Consider the following 20,809-nt stretch of genomic DNA (forward strand, 5'->3'; position numbering starts at 1 on the left):
ATGGAGCCGAAAAATCCGAAAAAATCACACGCCTGCTCCTTTGAAAAACCTTTCGAATGCCGCAAACCGCATTTAAAAATAATATTTCTAGCCCGAGTTATCGCAAAAATACTAAAAAACAGCTTTTTCGCCCTAGCAGACGGAGGGGACACTGTCAGGGGCTGAAAATTTAGGGGGCTTGGTCTTTTTTGATCCCGAATCGAATGCCCTATGTCCGGTGAAAGTCCCAGAGGGGGGACTTTTGACCATCTTATTGGGATATGCCCTTTACTGATATTTGTGCTAAAGCTGAGCCCAGGATAACCTGAAAAACGTCTTACTTTACTGATAGGAGCTTTGGAGGTCCGGGGGTAGTCTAGGCTCTCAAAAAAATATATAGGGGTAACTTTTTAATTTTTGTTGTCTTTTTTAAGATTTTCGTACGTTTTAAGTGAAAAAGGTATGCATTTGATATTGATTCAACAAAACGTATTCGACATTTCACAAAGAACAATTTGTTTTCAAGTTTCTCCCAAAAACGGTCTGTTATATCGATTACAATCAGTATACTTTTTTCACTTAAAAAAGTACGTACATCTTAGAAAACACAGACTCATACATTTTTTGGGAGGCCAAAAGTGCTGAGGGCGCTTTATTTGTATTTAAAAATTAACTAATTGTAATTAGAAAAAAAAAAACGATTTTCAATACTCAATTTCAAGAACTAATAACTCCACAGGGTGAACCCGAGTGTGAACTTGATTGCAAGGCCATATCTTAAGGCGGGTATCCACTTGTGGCGATGCTCCGTAACGTAACAACGAACAAGTTATGGCCTGTTGCAAAAGGTAACACGGTTCGCTGCGAAACTATGTGTGGATTTGGTCGTATCATTCATTCCGTAACGTAACAAAATAAGGTTACGAGACGACACAGGAACATAAATAAACTCGCAGTATGAATCTGACTGCAATAATGGATTCGTCACTGCAATTGCAGTTAGCAGCAGCGTCATATATTTTTATTCATCATACAATTTTGAAGAATAAGAAACGGAAATCTCCGAAAATCTTTTCTTTACTCCACTCCATGGCACAAACACAGAAAAACACACTCTTCCTAGTCAGTGCAGAAAACAGACTGACCACCCCAAACCATATACAAAAGACTGACGAAACAAAAAATAAGACAAAATCACATGTGCAACAGGCAACGTTACGGCCAAAAGGGTAACCCCGTCTTAACATGTGGCAGAAAGTACCTACTGTTGCATCCCTTTGATGCGACGACTAAAAACCGACAACTGATGGTTCGTCCCGGATTAGTTACGCGTGTCAAATTTGTTACACGTACCATGCAACAATTTTCCGTCTCCACTAGCTGTAACGTAACATGTTCGGTGTAACGTTACGGGGCATTTGCCACAAATGGTTACCCGCCTTTAGAGATTGCCCACCATTTCCTGGACACCCTGTATAAAAAGAAATTTAAAACATGACTGCAATTTCCGAAGAAATTTTCAAAGATTTTTGTCTTTGACAGGCATTTAATCCTTAATTTGTACCTATTTAAAGACAAAACAGACATATACTGGACCGAGTACTGAACATTATAAAAATAGTATAATGTTGACATTGCTATAAGTAATATCTTACTGTCACCTTCACAATGACTGGAATATAAAGACAGCATTGTCTTTGATTACACGGGTCCAACTTTTAAGAAGACACAAAACTGTCTTTTAAAAAGAATACAGACGTATTTTGATTAAATTTATTATTGCCACCGAATATGATTAATCAGTACGATAATGACGACTTCCATTAAAAAAGTAAACATGGATCTGGGTTTTGAGTCGCTGTAATTAGAACTTTAAAGGCAACCAAAAGTGTTAACAGTTAAACAATTCTGTTCAGCTAACTAAATTTCACCGAGGCTAATGTCTGAAAAAGAACTACACACTAAAATGTCACATAAGACAATGATTACCTACGCGTGACGTGTGCACTAGTCACTGCAAGTGAACCGAGCACCGTGAGTCATTCACCTATATACACCTATATACCGCAAGGAGTGGAGTAAAAAGAATAAGTTAATATTTATTGCTTCTTGGGCAGAACAATGAGAATGAATAAGTGCATTGTAAATTGAAAGAGAAGAGTTGGGAGGGTAGGTTGTGACTTTTGCCACAGCTATTGTGATTTATACAGGGTACCAAAAAAACGAGTCACGAACTTTAAAGGTTGACGGTACTTTTCTAAAATTCACTGTAAGCAAGTTAAAGCAATTTTGATAAAAATAAAATAAAAATCAGGTAAGTACCTAAGTATGTTTTTTTGTATTAATCATATAGAGGCATATCATTTTTAATTTTTATTCTGGATAATTATTTACTACTAGCTGTTTATCAGCTATCTTTGTGGTTTCCCGCAATATCAGCAGTCTTGTTCATGAGGTTACATATATTTTGCATAAGTATCTAGATTTCTGGTATGGAAGAACTATGTTTGACTTCATTTGATAAGATTTTTTTTAATTTGTTGAACTAACTAGCTTAATAGCCTTAAAATAGAGCAAAAAATGCGAGAACTAATATTAAAATATATGCTTTTTTTTAATAGGTAAGTAACTATTTAAAAAAACTTCACATTGTAATAAATATCAAGAAATAGATTTGCAACTGCAGTTGGCACTATCATAAAGAAAATAAATACTGTACAGAAATATATGACTATAAATAAATTGACAAGTACAGTGATTTGAAAATAAAAATAAATAACATATTTTGACCTAGAGATTACATGTTAATCTAATAGCCGGTGGTAGGTGAAGAAATTTGCGTCAACTTATTTACCAATAAACTTATCAGTAATGTTAATAAACTATCAAATGGCGAAAACAACTCTTAGAGGCGACTGAAACAAACATATTTTGTCCTGTTACTTTGAAACTCTGAATTTCGAATTTACAATCTAAGAAAAATATTTTCCACGTTTCATTTGCAAAATTATCCAATCATTATCCAAAATATGTATATTTCTTCAAATTTAACAAAAGAATGTAAACCGATTTAATGGGTAAGTACTGAATTCACATAATATGATATGGAATAATGATTGCTCTTATTATTTATAATGTTTACCTAAATTTGAACATAAATTTATATCAAGTCCATTGATAAAACTTTCGACTAAGTATTTTCGCCTCTTTTGGTTATCTAGGTAACAGGTATAGATAATTAATAGATTACCGGAAGTTCCAGGCAATTGATAGATCACTAGGAATATCCAAATATTTATTGAATTCGATTTTAGCTTCAGGAATATTGTGGCTTTTATAACAAATCTTGTTATGCAATTAGTACCTACCTATGCATGGAGTAGATGTACTCTTTGGCATAACCGATGGTAGGGTCACCTAATCAGTATGCAGTAAAATATTAGAGATTTGGAGGCATTTCGATATTTTATGATATTAATTTATTTTCATAATAATATTTTGGAGATTTACAATAATTATGTATAATATAGAGAAACATAGAAACGGAATACGGTATTCGTAGGTAGATATAAGGTACCTACCTACCAAATAATTTTGAGATAAGTACCTACTGAATTCTATCAAATTATTAAATCCACATTTCAGTATAACCGTTAATTGACCATTGAATTGAATTATTCATATCGAAACCTTGTGGTAATTGAGATAAAGTCCTATTAGGTATTGTACATTATACCTATTAGGTAGGTACATGGTTATAGGTAATGGACAAATGATTTAAATTATAATTTATAACTGAAAGGAAGTTATTTTGACACGGTTCATTAAGTAACATCCAGAACAGAACAAGCGGCTTCATTGTGATTTGTTTCTTCAAGAAGCACTTTAGAAATTTACCGAACGAGTAAACAATTAAATTGCCTGTTCTGTTAAGTTATAAAGTAAATCCTGCATCATTTCAAAAGGTACATAGTTTATAAATAAACAAATAAATATAGTTCGGTCAAAGTGCGCCTTTCATATTTGAAATGTAAAGCAGAATTTAAATGAGACAAATAAACAATAAAAGAGTTCCTCTTACAAATAATTTATTTATTACAGCACCGCGGAAATGCTATTGTCTGTTAATTTTCATACTCAAATATTGGTATTGTCTAGTTTTTTTACTAATATAATAGTAGGTTTCCGGTTGTACCAGGTAGATAATAATAAGGGCACGTTAGAAAGGTGGAATTTCAAGACCGACAAAGCACCTGCCAATTTTTTAAGAATCAAAACTGTACTTACAGCATTCCAGAACATTTTGTACACACAAAAGATCCTATGGTAACGTTCACGTAAGTAGGTCCACGTTGATTACAATCGAAACAGTACTTATTTTGCAGTAAAGTTCCTAATTCACGTAGAGTCTTTAAGTTTTTCTCATCTTGCTTCTTCCGTGACGAAGCCATTCTTTCACTCACAACACAAACTTCACCATGAATCCTCGACAACTGACAGCTGGGTTAAAATGTTGAACATTCTGAATGCATTCTTTAGAGGACCACTAGCGACGCCGATCGGAAAACTGTTGAACAAAACGCGGTAAATTTTGAAAATTTGAATTAAGTAATTGCAACTATAACTGGAAGGACTACTAAACACTAAACCACATCTCGATAACACGATATCTGTACTCTGAAATTTGATATATAAAAGTACTGTTGCCAACCTATATCGCCAACAGTAGGGGAATATTTCAAATTTAAGTATAAAAAATGAACACTATGCATGCATGCATTAAAAATTTCTGAAAATTAAAGAGGGAAGCTTGAGGCGACTATTTAACTAAAAAACTTAAAAGTCCTCTATTTTCCATTATATATATATATATATAGTATAATCGAACCACACAGATTTTTTTGTTTTCTTTTTTATCTAACAATTTTAGATCATTGCGTAGTTTACAGAACTGATGACAAATACCTACTAATGAAACAATATTTAACACTGATCAATTAATAAAACAAATAATGATTTATCAAAGGCATATACATAGTATATTGGATGTACCTAAAACGTATAGTGACTGAGGCAGGCGACAGGAAACATCGTTTTTAACACAAGATTTCCTACCACAGACTTTAGAAAAAGTACAGGATGATAAAGTCATGTTGTCAAAAATACATTATAATAAAAATTATAAAATGGTTGATCTGACCTAATTTAACATGCTACTGGCCTTTAAATTGACGATTGCAAAAACTTTTTCCCATTCACAGTGGTGGAGATCAAGATGCAGTGGAAATTCTTTTTCTGTAGTATTTTTTATTAATTATTGTCATTGAAGAAGTTCTGTCAAATATACAGGGTAATTCAAAATTCAGTAGAAAAAATTTAGTGGCATATTTTCAGCTTAAAATAGTTTTCTTCCAATTCCACAAATGCTTAGTTTTCGATATATCAGGGTATCAGTTTTGATTTTTTTCGATTTTTTAGGAATAGATTTGAATGTACCTACGCAAAAAAACTTGGAGTACGGGGGTTTTTTAGGATGGCAAATTTAAATATGTCATTGCTTTTGATGCTGTTTGTAGAGGGCGCCACCTATAAGGGTACGCTTGAATTAAATTGGCCCTAACTTTTTTGCTACCCTGTACATTGACGTTTCGTATTAGTGCGTTTATTCCCATATTAATTTTAACCAAAAAGGTATACTTGGTTGAAATCTCTGAGACTAACCGTTTCCGAGATATTAGCTGATAAAAAGCACACCATATTTTCAAATTTTATAACTACATACGATTATGGTGAAATTTTTTTATTTTGACCTTGAAAATAAGCCCTTAAATTCTTTGTACGGAATTTTGAATTAGCCTGTATATTAATTATTTTACCAAAAATGCCACGATTCTCATAAAATATTTTGAAATTATAAAAAAATATGGTTTTGTGGATATCCATATCCATAAAAATGTACATATTTACTTAAAATATTTTATTCGGCATCCTATTTCAGTTTGGCATTAAATTTAGAAATTAAATTGATATCAATCCTGAGAATTTAAAATCATACCCTAGCATAAAAAAATTTTAATTTATCAAAAATGATATTTAATGACACCAACTTTTTAATTCTTTCTTGGCATTTAACTGCTCTATTTGGGCATTTCATTTACAGATACTTAAAGGCCCTAAAAGTTAATTTCTAAATGTTTAATGCTTCATAGGGCATTAATCATTTAAAATTATTCTATGAAGAAGTCACGATCTTGTTAAAAAATTTATTGGAGTAAAATAAAAAAACAACAGAACACAAACTACTGAAAAGATAACTCAAATCCATGGTTAAGGTATTAACAATATACATTAGATTGGCATGAAAGTAAAAATATTTATGTACAGATATGAATATTTATTATTAGTATGTTTGTCACACTAATGAATAAAAATCAATCAATCAGTCTATACTCCCTATTTATGTTTAGGTATAAAAATGATGAGGCACTACAGCTATGGATATATATTACTGGTTCATACACAGGAAATGGTAGATATATGTGTATAAATTTTTAACAATATGACCTTAGAAAACCATATATCGCACACTAACTTAACAAGCTAGGGATTTTACTGATTCAATTTTAAAACTATTAGAAATTTACCAACCAAATATATATACGAAATTCGTTAGAATCCTCTGTATATATGAATTGAAGAAAAATATAGACAAACCATTTAAGCATGGTTATAGCACCTTAAAAAGTCTTTAGGTTAAGACATTGTTTAGTTTTTTATCCATTATATCTACAGACTAGATAATTCTTAAATAGAGCAAAGTATGTGAAAAAATAAACAAACTCTCAACATTGACTTAACTACTTACATAACTTTTTTTTAATAAAAGAAAAACCATATAGTTTGTTAGTTAAATATCTGGAATAAAGATGTATCAGAAACTACTTAATTGAAACATTACTATTTAATTTTAGTTGAAGTGCTTATTTTTTTAAAAAGACTAAATACAACTTTCAATAAAAACATTTTACTGTATGAGAGCGCTAGTAAATATCTAGGACTGCAAAGATATATCTGCCACTGTCAAAAAATGTTTTATATTACACAAGTTCGAGAAAAAATTGAAATTTATTCAAACAATCAGTTATTTTATACTGAGAAAACTGATCGCTTTGTATAAAAATTCAAATAATATATCAAATAGTACTCATATTCAAACTGCTTGTAATATTTGGAGTAATCATCCCGAAATTTTCAATTCAAGGTTTTCTTCCGTTTCTAAAGTAACATGCAAAATTTTTCAATTCTTTCTCTGCTAAACATTAAAATATAAATAGTTCAGTGAAAAATTTTGTAGCAGATAACGGGCAACAGAATTTTTCCACGGGGGTTAACAAAATTTTAAAACTCGTTTGCATAATGAAGTTTTAGTTCTCACAGCAATTTTAGCTTTATCGTTAGGCTTTTGCTATATATTTTAAAAGTTTATAGATCGTAAGAGTACAGAATTGTGGTTTTTTACTTTTATTTTATTTAGGAACTGGTTAACTAAATTCAACGTTAAAATATAAAGCTACATTTTGATATAATGACGCATCTTAAAAGTGCTTAAATTTTGAAATACACTAGTATTGACTTTGTTATGAAACCCTATGGCCTTTACCATTTAAAATATTACTTACATCTTGCTTTTGCAAAGAAATGTAAGAGATTACTTTATCATGGAAACAGTTGCATCAGGAGACTACACAAAATCTATTTTTTTTTATTATAGACATGTATATACAGGGTGTGCCATTTAACACTCCCGCTGCCAATATCTCCAAAATTTATTTTAATTAAGGAAATTGGGGGTGTTAGGTCACTCGAATAACATCAAATTGTACTTAAACTTAAAACTGTTAGTTCAAATCTTTCTGTATAGATGGCGTGGCGATACTAAAAAATGTTTTGATCGCTCGAACGTGGAAATGCAATTCATCTGAAAGATTGTTATATTTTGAGTAAATTTTTGTAATATAAAGTTTTTCCCTATATTTACTTGTTTTTGAGATATGTCGACTTCAATATGCAATGTACGATGTAACAGGAAAACCTATTATTTTATTTCAATCACACTGAGACAAAATATTCTTTTAAAATACTGTTATAATGACTTTAATCACATCACATACTAACAAACAAACAATAAGTTATAAAAAAAACGAATGATCAACTACAGAAAAAAAAATTGTACAATGGTAAATCTTATAAGGGGCAGAGACGAACCGTATTTTATCAAATGTTATTAAAAAATGCAGTCATAGGTGGCTCGTGTCATTTGTTTAAAATAACATAAAAACATGTACCTATGCCAGATGACACATATCAGTTTTCCAATAATTCCAGTTTTATTAGTTTGTGTCTTTCAATTTAACTGTATTAGTTATAAGATTTACAATTGTACAATTTTTTTTCTGTAGTTGATCATTTGTTTTTTTTATAATTATGTTTGTTAGATAGTATGTGGTGTGAATAGTCATTATAAAAATATTTTAAAAGAATATTTAGTCTCGGTGTGATTTAGATAAAATAATAGATTTTCCTGTTCCATCAAAATTGTATATTGAAGTCGACATGTCTCGAAAACAAGTAAAAATTGGGAAAAACTTTATATTACAAAAATTACTCAAAATTTAACGATCTTTGAGATGGACTGCATTTTCACGTTCCAGGGATCAAAAAATTAGTTAGTATCGCCACACCATCTATACAGAAAGATTTGAACTAACAGTTCTAACTACAATTTGAAGCTATTCGAGGGATCTTACAACCCCTGTTTTTCTGGAACTAAAATAAATTTCTTCATTTCGGAGATATTGCAGCGGGAGTGTTAAATGGCACACCCTGTATATGTATGGAAGTACATATATAAATGTATGGCATCCTATAATAATGAGTTATTTCAAGAACAGCTTTCTTAGATAAATATAAACTATTAACAATAAAATAATCTATTAAATAATAAAAAAGTAACGGGCTTTTAAAACATTGATTTACTTTAAACTTTTAAAGACGGCTTTTTTAATATTTTAATGAAACTTGGTATATAAAGTTTTTGGGATAATCAAACATAAATAAATTTATTTTTTAGTTAAAATATAGAGGTCACCGAGACACCTTAAACAATGTTCTGTTTCCAAAATCCAGAGAAAAATGGATGTCAATTTATAGTACAGGTGATTTTTCTAGTGTATTCTGATCTAATTAAACTTCTTTTTGTTTAATTTATGACAAAATGAATATTTTATGATTTTGAGAAACTTATCTCTATTAAAAAGTCAGTCTATAGAGATAAAGGATTTCAAAAGTGTTATGGCAAAGTTAAGATTGAAGATAACCTGAATTGTATAAAATATTTAATTTAGTTACAAATTTAGCAAGAAAATTTAATTAGACTAGAATACCCCCAAATAATCTACTGTCAATAACCAAAATCTACAGTAAATTAAAATCCAATTTTCTCAGGACCTATGCATTTTGGCGACATACCTTTTACAAAAAAAAATAGCACAAAACAAGAATGTTTCAGGTGCTCTGTTTTAAGTAAAAAATATGGTCATAATCATGATATACATATATATGTTATTGTTATCGCTGCTGAGTAAATAAACTATTCTATTCTATTCTATCATGTTTGGGAATGGCCCATAAAGACCCGTTACATTTTAAGGAGGCAAAATTGCAGGTAATAGTTTATTTTTATCCAAACAGGCTAGCTTTGAAATATGGCCCATTAGTCATGAGACGCCCTGTATATTTAATATACATTTTTTTTGGAAAAATTTCAAGTAGGTATATTTGGTAAATTTACACACAACCACTATCAATGCGCATTATTCCTGAAAGGATTCTGACCTAAAAAACTCCCTCTTTATGTACGCCACTGGTGATCTCAATACCAAGGTGCTCTTTTTTTGTACTTAACAACATATTTCAATGAGTATCTAATTACATGCTTTTATTTAACTTGCCTTACCTAAAACACTTATCCCCAACCGATTGAGCTAAAATTTTGCATGCACGTTTAGTTTGGACGACAATGCATGGTAGCTCTAAAAGCTTGTTTTTTAAAAAACTTTTTATACATGAACTTATTTTTTTGTTACAAAAACAGAAGTAACAAATATAAAAACAACAGAAATAATTTCATCACGAATTTTAAAAAAGCTTTGAGAAGGTTACAGATTAGATTTTATCCTTATTAATGCCAAATATTCTACTTATTTTGAAGTAATAATTTTTTCAGATTTCTTCACTCATAAATTTTTACTGTCCTAGGTATTTACCGGTCGTGGTATATACCAACTTATTCCAGTAATTACTGCCTATTAGATTAAAACATATAATAAAAAATTTCCCATTTGCTTTAACCCTCCTAGTGGATGCTGCAGGTTTGTAATAATAATGTACCATCTAGGATTTCGCCTTAGCACAATCAAGAACGTAATTTAGAATTACTGAAACACTGATTAGTAAAGTGTAAGGAGTCATAAAGACGAACATGTGAATAATCTAAAATACACTAACAAAATTCAATATAACTTTAGAGCCATTACAAATATTTTCTTATTGGCCTAAAAGAATATGCATAAACCTAAAAATTGGTAAATGTTTGGCAACTGCTTTGTAAAGCTTATTATTTCCAACACTAAATTTTCCCTGGTCACCAAAGGTATAGTACAAGTGTTTATACAGCATTTATTCAATGCTGTCGATGATACCTCTGATTACATACATTTTTCCAGCCTCTGCTGAATATATATACAGTGTAGATTATTTACAACATATGAATTGAAATGTATTGGTAGCTACGGATTAAGAGGGTATTCCTTTTTTTATAAATATTTCTAAGCAGTTTCTATTTCATCACAGGATATAGTAAATTCTCATAAAAACCACACTGTATTTACATTAATTTAGTTATCTTCTATAAAGAAATAGTTAACAAAGTAATAATTAAATAACACTTAACTACATTTAAATCTAACACTAATATTTGCAACACTGTAATCGATAGCATCCCAAAGTACTAGGTAATCGTACACAAAACAAATATCATTAACATATTTTTAAAACAAAATTGGTAAGTCACAACAAATATTTTTTTGCACGAGTAATTGGTACGAATTTATAAAAAAATATAGTAATTATACAGGGTGTTTTAGAATATGTACTGCAAATTCAAAGGGTAACAAAATATTGAAAAATAAGCTGATTCTTTCATATGAACTATGGATCATCATGTTTTCAAGATACAGAATATTTTTTTTGTAACAAATTTTCCCAAAATAATAGATAATGTATATTGAAAAAGCATAGACTGATATGACAATTTTTTTTATGCCAAATATTTTCCAAAGTATTTCAAAAAGAGGCAATTGTTTCAAAGAGACATATTCTTTGTATTGTAAAGTATATATCAGGTTAGACATTTGTATTTCAGGATATAACTCGTATTTCAGGTAGTATTAAATGCATTTGAAAATTCGTGAAATGCATTTGAGAAAATGAAATTAAAGTTGACTTGAAGTTAGTCATTTATCAAATATTACAAAAATGATTGACATTTTTTGTGTCGAGTTACTTTCAAATTTTTCAAATAAAGAATTAAAGATATGGAAATTACAATTTTTATAAAATCCAGTACGTGGACATATATACAAAACGAGAAAATGCAAAAATAGTTTAGAAATACATAACAAATATATCAAAAAACCAGTTGAGGTAAGTAGAAGTTTCGAAATTTAAAAGGTATAGTTGTTACGATGTCAATTGGAACCTGTAAATCTTAAAGTACAGGACCGAATGCACTTCTGAAATTTCTTCCTATGCTTTGACCATGATGTGTCTCGTAATTTATACTCGAATAGCAATTCGGAATTGACGGCGGCGCGCTGGTCATCAAAGCCAAACTGTATTGGTCCACTAGGTCGTAAATAATTTTTTTGTATGGTACACGGGTTCACTTAGCTTTGCCGCTTTGCCAGTGCAGTGCAGAGCATTGCTTGGTGGGGTATGTTGTTGGTATAATACGTATTATTATTTATTAGTTGATATTATTATTTGTTCATATCGTAACCAGTAAAGGGCAATAGTTATTAAAATAAAAGTTATATGTAATTATCTAGTAATTTAGCGTGGCTCTCTGAAGACTCTTTGAAGCGGGGGATAACAAAATAACTCGGGAAAATCCCCAAATAGTGGAACTGGCTTTTGTCGAAAGTATTGAAACAAACTCAAGAGTTTAAAAACAAAGATTTACACGTAAAAAGTCAACGTATTATATTAAATATATGTTTGAAAATTGAAAATAGTGAACAATGTGATAAAAAAGATAGGAAACAGCTTAACGAATTAACGAAGATATCAAAAACGACAATTTATAGCATAATTAAAGAAGGATTGATCATGGTACAAAGAGGATAAGGAAAAATACAAAATTAAAGAAAATTGACGATTTTACCGGATGTAATGCGGCGCACAATTTATAATATGTATTAAAAAAAATAAAGACTAAACATGATTCGAGATGAATTAAGCGATTAGCCTGATTATAATTATAAATCTTATAGATATTTTATGACATGCTTTATTACAATGCGATTTTAAACATAAAAAACTTGACAATCGTATGGTAATTATATGGTAATATAGCTCGGAATATAGCATATCTAGACGAGACAGGGTTAAATTTTTCTGGACGTCTATGGATTCCGTAGAATTTATGAATTAAATGTTTTTATGCGGTTCCAATTGAGATTGTAACAACTATACCGTTAAATGACCAAAACTGACCAGTAACATTCTCTGGTAAGTCTGATTTATAAATGACCAGTCATTTAGCCATCATTAGAAATCCATTAAATACATCAACAATAATTCGGTTCTATATTTTTTAATAAAAAAATTCTTTTCGATGTGGCCGAAATATTCAAATAGAAAAGCAACAAAATATAGCATAAAATATTTTTCATTGGCATGTTAATGATAATTATTATTATCTCAGTATCACAGCTTTATGCGATACATATAAACAAATACATTCGTACAATTAAAAATTAACAAAATCTGAAACAAGTTTTATGATTTCGGAAAAACAACTTATACTTTGTCAAAAGTAACAGATGTCGTATAAAATATGTACATATGATTAATCCGAAATACACGCAGCAGCCCCTAAAATTAATTTTACCAATATGAAATTGAAATGATGCTCTCGGAAATATAATTGACACTTTCTGAAATACGTTTGGCATAAGTGTAGTAAACATTATTTAATTTTTGCAGCGATAAAATAATATCGCCTAATAAATACTTGTAAAAACTTAACATAAAACAAAAAACTTACACACCATGTGAATATTGTGGAAGACTAAAATAACGAATAGATTTGTGCTTGTAACGAACTTAAAGATCGAGGTTTTCTTTAGAAAAAGAATAAATGTATGCATTCACAAAAATGATATTTTGAATATCTGATGTAATAGATTTTTCTTTATTCTTAACACACGATTTTTAAAAAATCACCAAATTTTTATTTTATATATCTTCTGCATTGGTAAAAATTTCTTATTACTTACTTATTACTTTTTGTAATTATATTGATAGGCGATATTGGGGCAATTAAAATATGGCACCCATATTCACATTTTCTTTTTTTCAAATATTAAAACAGTTTACAAAATTTTATCAGAAGTAGGGGAATGTCGGGTAGCCCCGGACGGCGAGTAACCGCAGACATTTAAATTTCTAAGAAACCAATAATGTTGTGCAAGCAAAACTTAATTTTAATTATGTGTCCTATAGAGTAAATACAAATACAACTCAGATGCGGTGAGGGCACCAAGTGAATTGAACGCTAGTGTGTTTTGTTCCCGACAAAAATTTTTCGTTGCTCCAAATTTCATTAGAGGTTATCGAGCATAATAACTAAGTATACGTACTTGTCTATTGTTTGATGTTGTAGGAAATTTTATATCTTTAAAGTTTATAATAGTATTTTTTACATTTCTTGTATAATTTAAGAGTTGTGACTAAAAATGTTGCATGATAGTGATCGGGTACCCCCAGACATTGCTTTAAGTTTTGAATTTTGCAATATTGTTTTAACGACCTACAATTGCTTCGTCAATTTGTTTATTTATGAAAATTATTTTAAAATGATTTTTATTGTTGTAGAAATTTGCCGAAATTTAAGGAGATAATAGAAGAAATAATAATGGAGGAAAGACATTCTTAATCCTTTAGCAGCCAATTCTTCATTGCCAGTACCTTCCATACATTGCCTGCAACTGAACCGGTGCCTTCATCTAGCATGACAGATTTAATCAATCCGTTGTTGTCATTTCCTGACGGGTCAAAAAAACGCGGGCTTGAAAAACCTAAAATAGCGAAATTTTGACCTCTTCACAATATAAAAAAATGTAGAGGGCATACAGAAAAGTAAAGGCAATAAAAAGGACGAAGCAAAAAAACAAAAAGCAAAAGCACTAAAAAGACGTTGAAGATAACAAAAAATTTCAATCTTATAAAGAAGATCGAAGAAAAGAGATTGGATGCATCATATGTGGCGAAACTTTTAAAGAAGACTGAATTCAGTGCTATGAATGCAACGACTGGACCCATATGAAGACTGTGTTCATATGGACTCTTCAGATATTCATTACTATTGTGATATTTGTAAGGCCAAGATACGATTGGACTACCATTGATTACTGTGTCTGGAGCTGCCTGCCATCTTTGGTGTTGCCAAAAAATTAAGGCCAAAGTATTTTTAATATATTTCTTTAAAAATTTTTATTATGATTAATAATTTTTAATTAATATGGTTGAAAAAGTTCCTAGTTTGATTTTAAGTTTAAAAGTAAAGACAGAAAAGAATGGCCGCAAAAAACCTGTGATTTTCGCCCGTTTTTTCACAATTCGCAGAGAATTAAAAAAAATACATAAAAATATGTTTTTGGTCGCAAATTACTTGTAAAAAACTGAAATGAGCATAGCCTTTAGTATTTTGAAAATTTTAAAAATCACCCCTACTTAGGGGTTGAAAAAATGCCAAAAATGAAGAATTTGAATATTACCCGACTTATCTTAACATATGTATTTTTCTTAGAATTTTTACAATTACTTCTGATATTCTCTATTTTTGGGAATGATTTCACCCCCTGAGCACGCTTAAGGGTGGATTTTCTAATTCAACATGCTTATTTCAGTGATGAGAACGTATCTTTCTTTGTATCGTATTTTTATTTACAATTCATTTAAGTGTCCGGGGCTACCCGACTTTCCCCTATATCCAAAATCCTAACCAAGTTGTAAACGAAAATATTCCTAGATTGTAGCATAACAAATGTTCTTATAACCTATATGAAAATTAATAAAAGGTAATTAAGATGTGCTAATGCCTACCAAAAAACCTAGACAGATCTTCGGCCTCTCCTGTGGTACAGGCCGCCCTGGGCAATCGCCCCCTACGTCCTTAGGAACACCCTTATTCCATACGTCCCTGTATGGAATACTTTTGAATATATCGACAAGATTTATTAAAAAAGAAAAAAAATACTAATTTTAACATTTTATATCTTGAAAACAGAAAAACAAACCCGTAGTATATTGGGAAAAATCTCATTTTTAATATTCAATTACCCAAGAATTTAAGGTATGTTATTCTGAAACGCTGAATTTATATACCATTTCACACAATTTATTATAACATGGAGTTTGTCAAATTTCTCTCAATTTTGAAATTAATAAGTTGAATTAAACTTTGGTTGAACATCCAACAAATTTAAATAATTATTTTTTACTATTTTCTTCGACAGACATCCATATTTACATTTTGTAAGATGCTGAGTAAAAATATGCTTATTAAATTCATTTGAGGTTGTACGACCAGTGCTGTCCTTCCCTCATATTGTTGCTTTTTATTTTTTAACCTATTATCTGTTCTTTGAGTACCTCAAATAATAAGTAATTTTGTCAATCCACGTCTATTTATTAAGCATAGTAAAAATTTTAGTCAACATAATTTTTAGAGTTTAAAAAAAATTGTAATTTTGTCACGATTTATCCTTAACTATTAAACATTTCACAGAAACATATGTATACAAAATCATTTCTTCCAGATTTTGCATGTCCAGTTATTTAAATATGTTATCGATCAGTTCATCAGATTCAAATTTAAAAGCAAAAAAAATGTATCATTTACTTAGCTTTGGTTTAACCTCCTGCAAAATATGTATACAGCTCGACATTGTGGCACAGATTTCAATCCTGTACTGTTATATAAATAAAAATGTTTATGCTGAATCTTCATTATTACACTCAGCATGCTGCTTACTATCTCTTTCACACCTTTAAATGTAATAATAATCTGAAATATCATAAAAATTTAACTTGGGGTTTCCGTCATTTCTTGATCGTTTTTGGAAACTATCATAGGCTCTGCTGGCATTGCACGGCTAGGGGAAGGGCTATCTACATTTCTAAAATTAAACCCTGGCGAATCGGCGCTAGACAGAGACTCAGGAGTCCCCACTGAACTTAACGACCCAGGCGGTAAGGAATTACCAGTTGTAAGTAGACCACCCCTGTCAATACCTGAATAACTGTAAAACCTTTTTGCCCTAGGACTTGCGTGAAAGTCCAGTTTGTCATCATCGAGTTTTCTTTTAATTCTGAGTGGACTCGGCCTGAGGACTGGACTGGCACTGCGCCTGATAGTGATCGTTCTAGACCTAGTCGGACTTTGGAAACCAGTTCGGGTGGGAGACGGAGAGTTACATATTAAACCGGTGGAAGGTGGTAGTGATATTTGCAAAAGTCCCATTTTTCCAGTTTTTACTTCATTTGAATCTGACATTAAATTCAAATCTTCCCAAGACTGAGATATTTGCATGGCGTGGTGGACCTCTCGTTCATGTATCACTTCTCTACTATTGCTTATCCCTTCATGCTCTTCTTGCCGTAACTGGTTGATTCTAGGAGTCAATCGAAGACCAGAAACCTGTTAAAAAAAGTTTGTGTTTACGTTTAAAATATACATTTGATCAAAAAATTCTTTAATAAAAAAAATAGAGTAATGGAAATAAGCAAAGCATATAGAAAGTTACAAAACTTTTCTCGATCTAAAATCTTGATGTAAATAAATTGTGTATAGTAATTTTTTTTCCTGCAGTTTTATTTTTTAGTACCAAAAAAAGTCAGTCTAAAATGTAGTGACTTAATATTGCAAAAACCATTAAAATATTTATACTTATTCCACTAAATAATCAAGAGTTTATTTGATCCTGCGTAAGTAATATAATATTGTATGTAACTAACATAATACGACATAAAAAAATATTTATCCAAATTCTCAGACAAATATTTGGACAACTATTATTTACTACGAATTCTTCCGATTTTTAGTTAAGTACCTAATTTAGCACAACATAATGACAGCAAGCACATTGTAAATCCCATATTAAAAGTGCATGCAACTGATTATTTTTAAAGTAAATACAAATATAAACATTTAAAATTCTGGGATTAAACAACAAGATTTAAGATTCACGATATTTAATACACCATATAACAGCTACATACTCCACAGAGAAATTAGTTAAATTTGAAAAGAAAAAAACCAAGTTATAACCTTTCTCTAATCAGCTAGATAAAAATGAGGCAATGGTGATTGCAAATCATTTAATATTCACATAACTTACTGGTGAACCTGGAACTTGACTAAAGCTTGCACTAAACCTTCTTGTCCTTGTTTGGGAAGAAGATCCAAATAAGTTATTAAAGGGTTGTTGGTCCCTAAATCAAAACATACAAGGGTCACCCAAGGGGTCAAATTAAGTACCTAGATTTGCCAGGCAGGCAGTTTACCTGTTAGATGTTGTAGAAGCATTAGTCGTAGTCATTACAGAATTTACTTCGTTGATCATGGGGGCACTAGAGCATCGTTTCAGAGTGCCGGGTCCGTTGGTCGGACCGTCAACGTCCATAGCTACAGACTGGGAATTTATTGATGACATTCAGGATCCTTGTCACCAACCTGATATTATTTAATGGTAACATTTGACCCCTGCTACTCATGGAAATTAGCACTCCATTTACGTCGAGAATTTATCCTGTACATTCAATTTTTAGCCACTCGATAAACTTGACAGATAATTTACTTATTGAAGCGTTTCTTCAGACATCGTCCTGTCAAAAAACTTTTGCAGCAGAGCACGCGGCGCATGTCCTGAAATCCAGATTTCGAGACACAGACCGGAGTTTTCAGAGTAACTAAATTTAGAATTTTTTGTGTAGACAATTGATACAGCTATTGATTGATAGATGCCGCTGGTGCAATTACCAATTTAAATGTTTGAAAAAGGCAACGTTATTAAAAATATATACAAACTTAAAATTGTGTCAGTGTTTTGAAAATATAATTGTTATAAGTTTAACATCCATAAGGTAAAAAATGATTTTACTATTAATGTTATTGTCTTTCTTTGACTAATATGGCTGATTGCATTAAATTACAATTTTAGGATGCAATCAAATTGCAAAATAGTTTACCTACGACGACTACTGTAAATACTTAAAAACACACCGTCTGTGATCAATGTAAGATTCCTATTACGTACGGTAAAAAAATCGTACAGTTTTCCTAGCAACGGCCAATACAATACTGTTTGTATTGACCGTTGCTAGGAAAACTGTACGATTTTTTTACCAAGCTGTGCGTTTTTTTTACCGTACGACGTAATAGTAATCTTGCATTGATCGCAGACGATGTGTTTTTAAGTATTTAAAGTAGTGGTCGTAGGTAAAGTATAGTACGTAATACGTGGTGTAATGCAATTACGCACTCATAGAATTACGCATTCGCCGCTACGCGGCATCGTGGGTAACTTTTCCATTCGTGCGTAAAATACTTTTTAACACTTATTACGTAATATACTATTACAATACAATAATTGACAGGTATTTAAAACATTACTTTGGAGCCTAAGAAAATATACTAAAACGTTAAATTAAATTGTCCTTAGTAGCAATATTTTTATTACAGTAATTGATTAAATTATTTACAATGTAATTTTTTAAGTAACTATATAATAAAATTATAAATATAATTTCATGATTCGCCATAGAATGTAATTACTGTTTCTGTTTTTGTTTCGGAAATGGCGGATTCCTTCCACCTTGTCCGCCAGCTTTGCCAGCTCGTCCTCCAAAATTACCTAAAATTAAATTTAATATTTAATTAAACACAAAATATGAATTCTTAATGAAATTGTTTTCTCAAAATCTCTGAAAAATACCTACATCATATTAGGAATACCTACTCTTTTTTTCTATTTATTCAAGACAAAAACAAAAAAAAGATATTTCCTTAAACTTTGTGACTTTTTTATTATTTATATCTTACGTCCACAAATAGTTCACGATCTTTTTCCATGTTGAGGGTATCTTTACCAGTTCTTATTGTACATTTTTCACATGTACAAAAATCCATTGTGCAAATTTAACTGGTTTTCCAAGCCTTACCTTAGAGTTCGGCTACTGCAGCTTCCCATGCATTCAATTACTTTTTGTGCTCAACAATTAGTTATGAAGTATTTGCAGACGTAAAATATGTCATCTAAAAAATTAGACCCACTATTACTGTGTCAGTCAAAAAGTAAAAAATGATTGCATGAAATATACCTACGTGAAAACTCGTTAGTTGAGAATTTATACACGATAAAAAATATTTTACCTCTAGCAGCCGGTCGGTTGCGTTGATTTTGACCACTTCGGCCACCTTTTACATCTGTTCTACCTCTATTTTTAACTACCGTTTCTTCCTTAACCATATCAATTACTTCATCTGGGATTCGCAGGTACTTTATTGTACTTCCACGAATATAGCATTCTGGCATTCGCCAAAACTTATCACCGTCCTAAGATGTAAAATATAAATTACTATTACAAAAATTAGTAAAAACATTTTTATACCCGTGATGTACATATGACTTCACGTAAATTAATATTCATCCAATTGTCGCAGCTAACTAAATGTCCATTATATGTTTCGCCGTTTTTCAACTCCACTAGCTGCAATAAGAAATGATTGACAAAAGGTATTTGGATTGTTTAAACGAAAATTAAAATTACCATAGGATGATTTTGTGCTGTTCTAAGAAGTGATAGCGGCAACTAAAAATAAGATAATAAGAAATTTGTATAAATTTGTAGTTTATACATACTAACCATGTTGTAAACTGTTTATTCAAAAAACGCTTAACAAACGTACAAAAAAATAACCTGCAATTTAACAAGTCAAAAATCATAAAACTTATAAAACATAATTTAAACATAGAACACCAATCCTCAGGGAACTCGGCCTCGGTATCATAGACCTTATAAACTACTGGACTCGTCTAATTGTCATTTTGCCTAAATAAACGGCAATCGCACAGACGTGTGCGAGAGAGGTACGCCATTATTCTATGGCTAGAAATTGGCCTCAATGATTTGGGATCGAGGGGGATTATCCCTCTTTATCCTGCCTCATCTCGTGTAGGCCTGGACAGCCTTCGTAGGTGGGCCCCATCCGTCGTCTACCCCGACCGCAAATGCGGCCGGTGTAGGCGCTTTGTGGGACCTCCTTTTGTCCTGGCTGGGCCCCGCCGGCTAGGGCCCTTTCTTCTGGCGCTCTTCTTGCTTCGCCGGCTCGTCTGTGTAAACCCCGGGGGTAGTGTCATGTTTATGTGTGGTATGGTTGGGTAGGGTAGTGCGGCTATGCAGCCTGGGATGCGCTTTGCTAAGG

The 20,809-nt window shown here is 31.2% G+C and overlaps 3 protein-coding genes across 4 annotated transcripts in view; all 3 read right to left on the reverse strand.

Annotated features, from left to right (window-relative positions):
• LOC108911373 (arf-GAP domain and FG repeat-containing protein 1) overlaps nt 1-4,527 on the reverse strand; it is a 115,783-nt gene extending 111,256 nt beyond the window's left edge. The window contains exon 1 of one of the 2 annotated variants that reach the window (XM_018716293.2): nt 4,267-4,527. In XM_018716293.2, the coding sequence (XP_018571809.1) occupies nt 4,267-4,430 (164 nt within the window). In that variant the 5' untranslated portion in view covers nt 4,431-4,527. The remainder of the gene's footprint in view (nt 1-4,266) is intronic. The other variant, XM_018716294.2, reaches the window with a different exon arrangement.
• A 10,576-nt stretch (nt 4,528-15,103) lies between these two features.
• On the reverse strand, nt 15,104-18,205 carry LOC108911371 (protein FAM122A). Its single transcript, XM_018716290.1, has 3 exons — nt 17,890-18,205; nt 17,724-17,817; nt 15,104-17,023 (listed from the first exon to the last, which is right to left on the reverse strand). The coding sequence occupies exons 1-3, from the start codon at nt 18,036-18,038 to the stop codon at nt 16,409-16,411; spliced, it is 858 nt and encodes a 285-aa protein (XP_018571806.1). The 5' UTR covers nt 18,039-18,205; the 3' UTR covers nt 15,104-16,408.
• Nucleotides 18,206-19,060: 855 nt separating this feature from the next.
• Nucleotides 19,061-20,342, reverse strand: LOC108911372 (U6 snRNA-associated Sm-like protein LSm4). The gene is made up of 5 exons (XM_018716291.2): nt 20,251-20,342; nt 20,155-20,196; nt 19,996-20,094; nt 19,757-19,940; nt 19,061-19,238 (listed from the first exon to the last, which is right to left on the reverse strand). Exons 1-5 carry the CDS (start codon nt 20,251-20,253, stop codon nt 19,156-19,158), a joined length of 411 nt encoding a protein of 136 aa, XP_018571807.1. The 5' UTR covers nt 20,254-20,342; the 3' UTR covers nt 19,061-19,155.
• Between the last annotated feature and the right edge of the window lie 467 nt (nt 20,343-20,809).

This window comes from Anoplophora glabripennis, unplaced genomic scaffold, assembly GCF_000390285.2.
Source record: "Anoplophora glabripennis isolate ALB-LARVAE unplaced genomic scaffold, Agla_2.0 scaffold582, whole genome shotgun sequence".
Classification (NCBI taxonomy): domain Eukaryota; kingdom Metazoa; phylum Arthropoda; class Insecta; order Coleoptera; family Cerambycidae; genus Anoplophora; species Anoplophora glabripennis.

Excerpts from the sequence above, each read along its gene's own strand:
- LOC108911371 (XM_018716290.1), bottom strand. The coding sequence starts at position 18,038 with ATGTCATCAATAAATTCCCAGTCTGTAGCTATGGACGTTGACGGTCCG. Across the intron at positions 17,818-17,889 it reads GCTTCTACAACATCTAACAG|GGACCAACAACCCTTTAATA; the intron begins GTAAACTGCCTG and ends GTTTTGATTTAG. Across the intron at positions 17,024-17,723 it reads GTCAAGTTCCAGGTTCACCA|GTTTCTGGTCTTCGATTGAC; the intron begins GTAAGTTATGTG and ends TTTTTTTAACAG.
- LOC108911372 (XM_018716291.2), bottom strand. Across the intron at positions 20,095-20,154 it reads CAGCACAAAATCATCCTATG|CTAGTGGAGTTGAAAAACGG; the intron begins GTAATTTTAATT and ends TTCTTATTGCAG. Across the intron at positions 19,239-19,756 it reads CAACCGACCGGCTGCTAGAG|GTAATTTTGGAGGACGAGCT; the intron begins GTAAAATATTTT and ends ATTTAATTTTAG.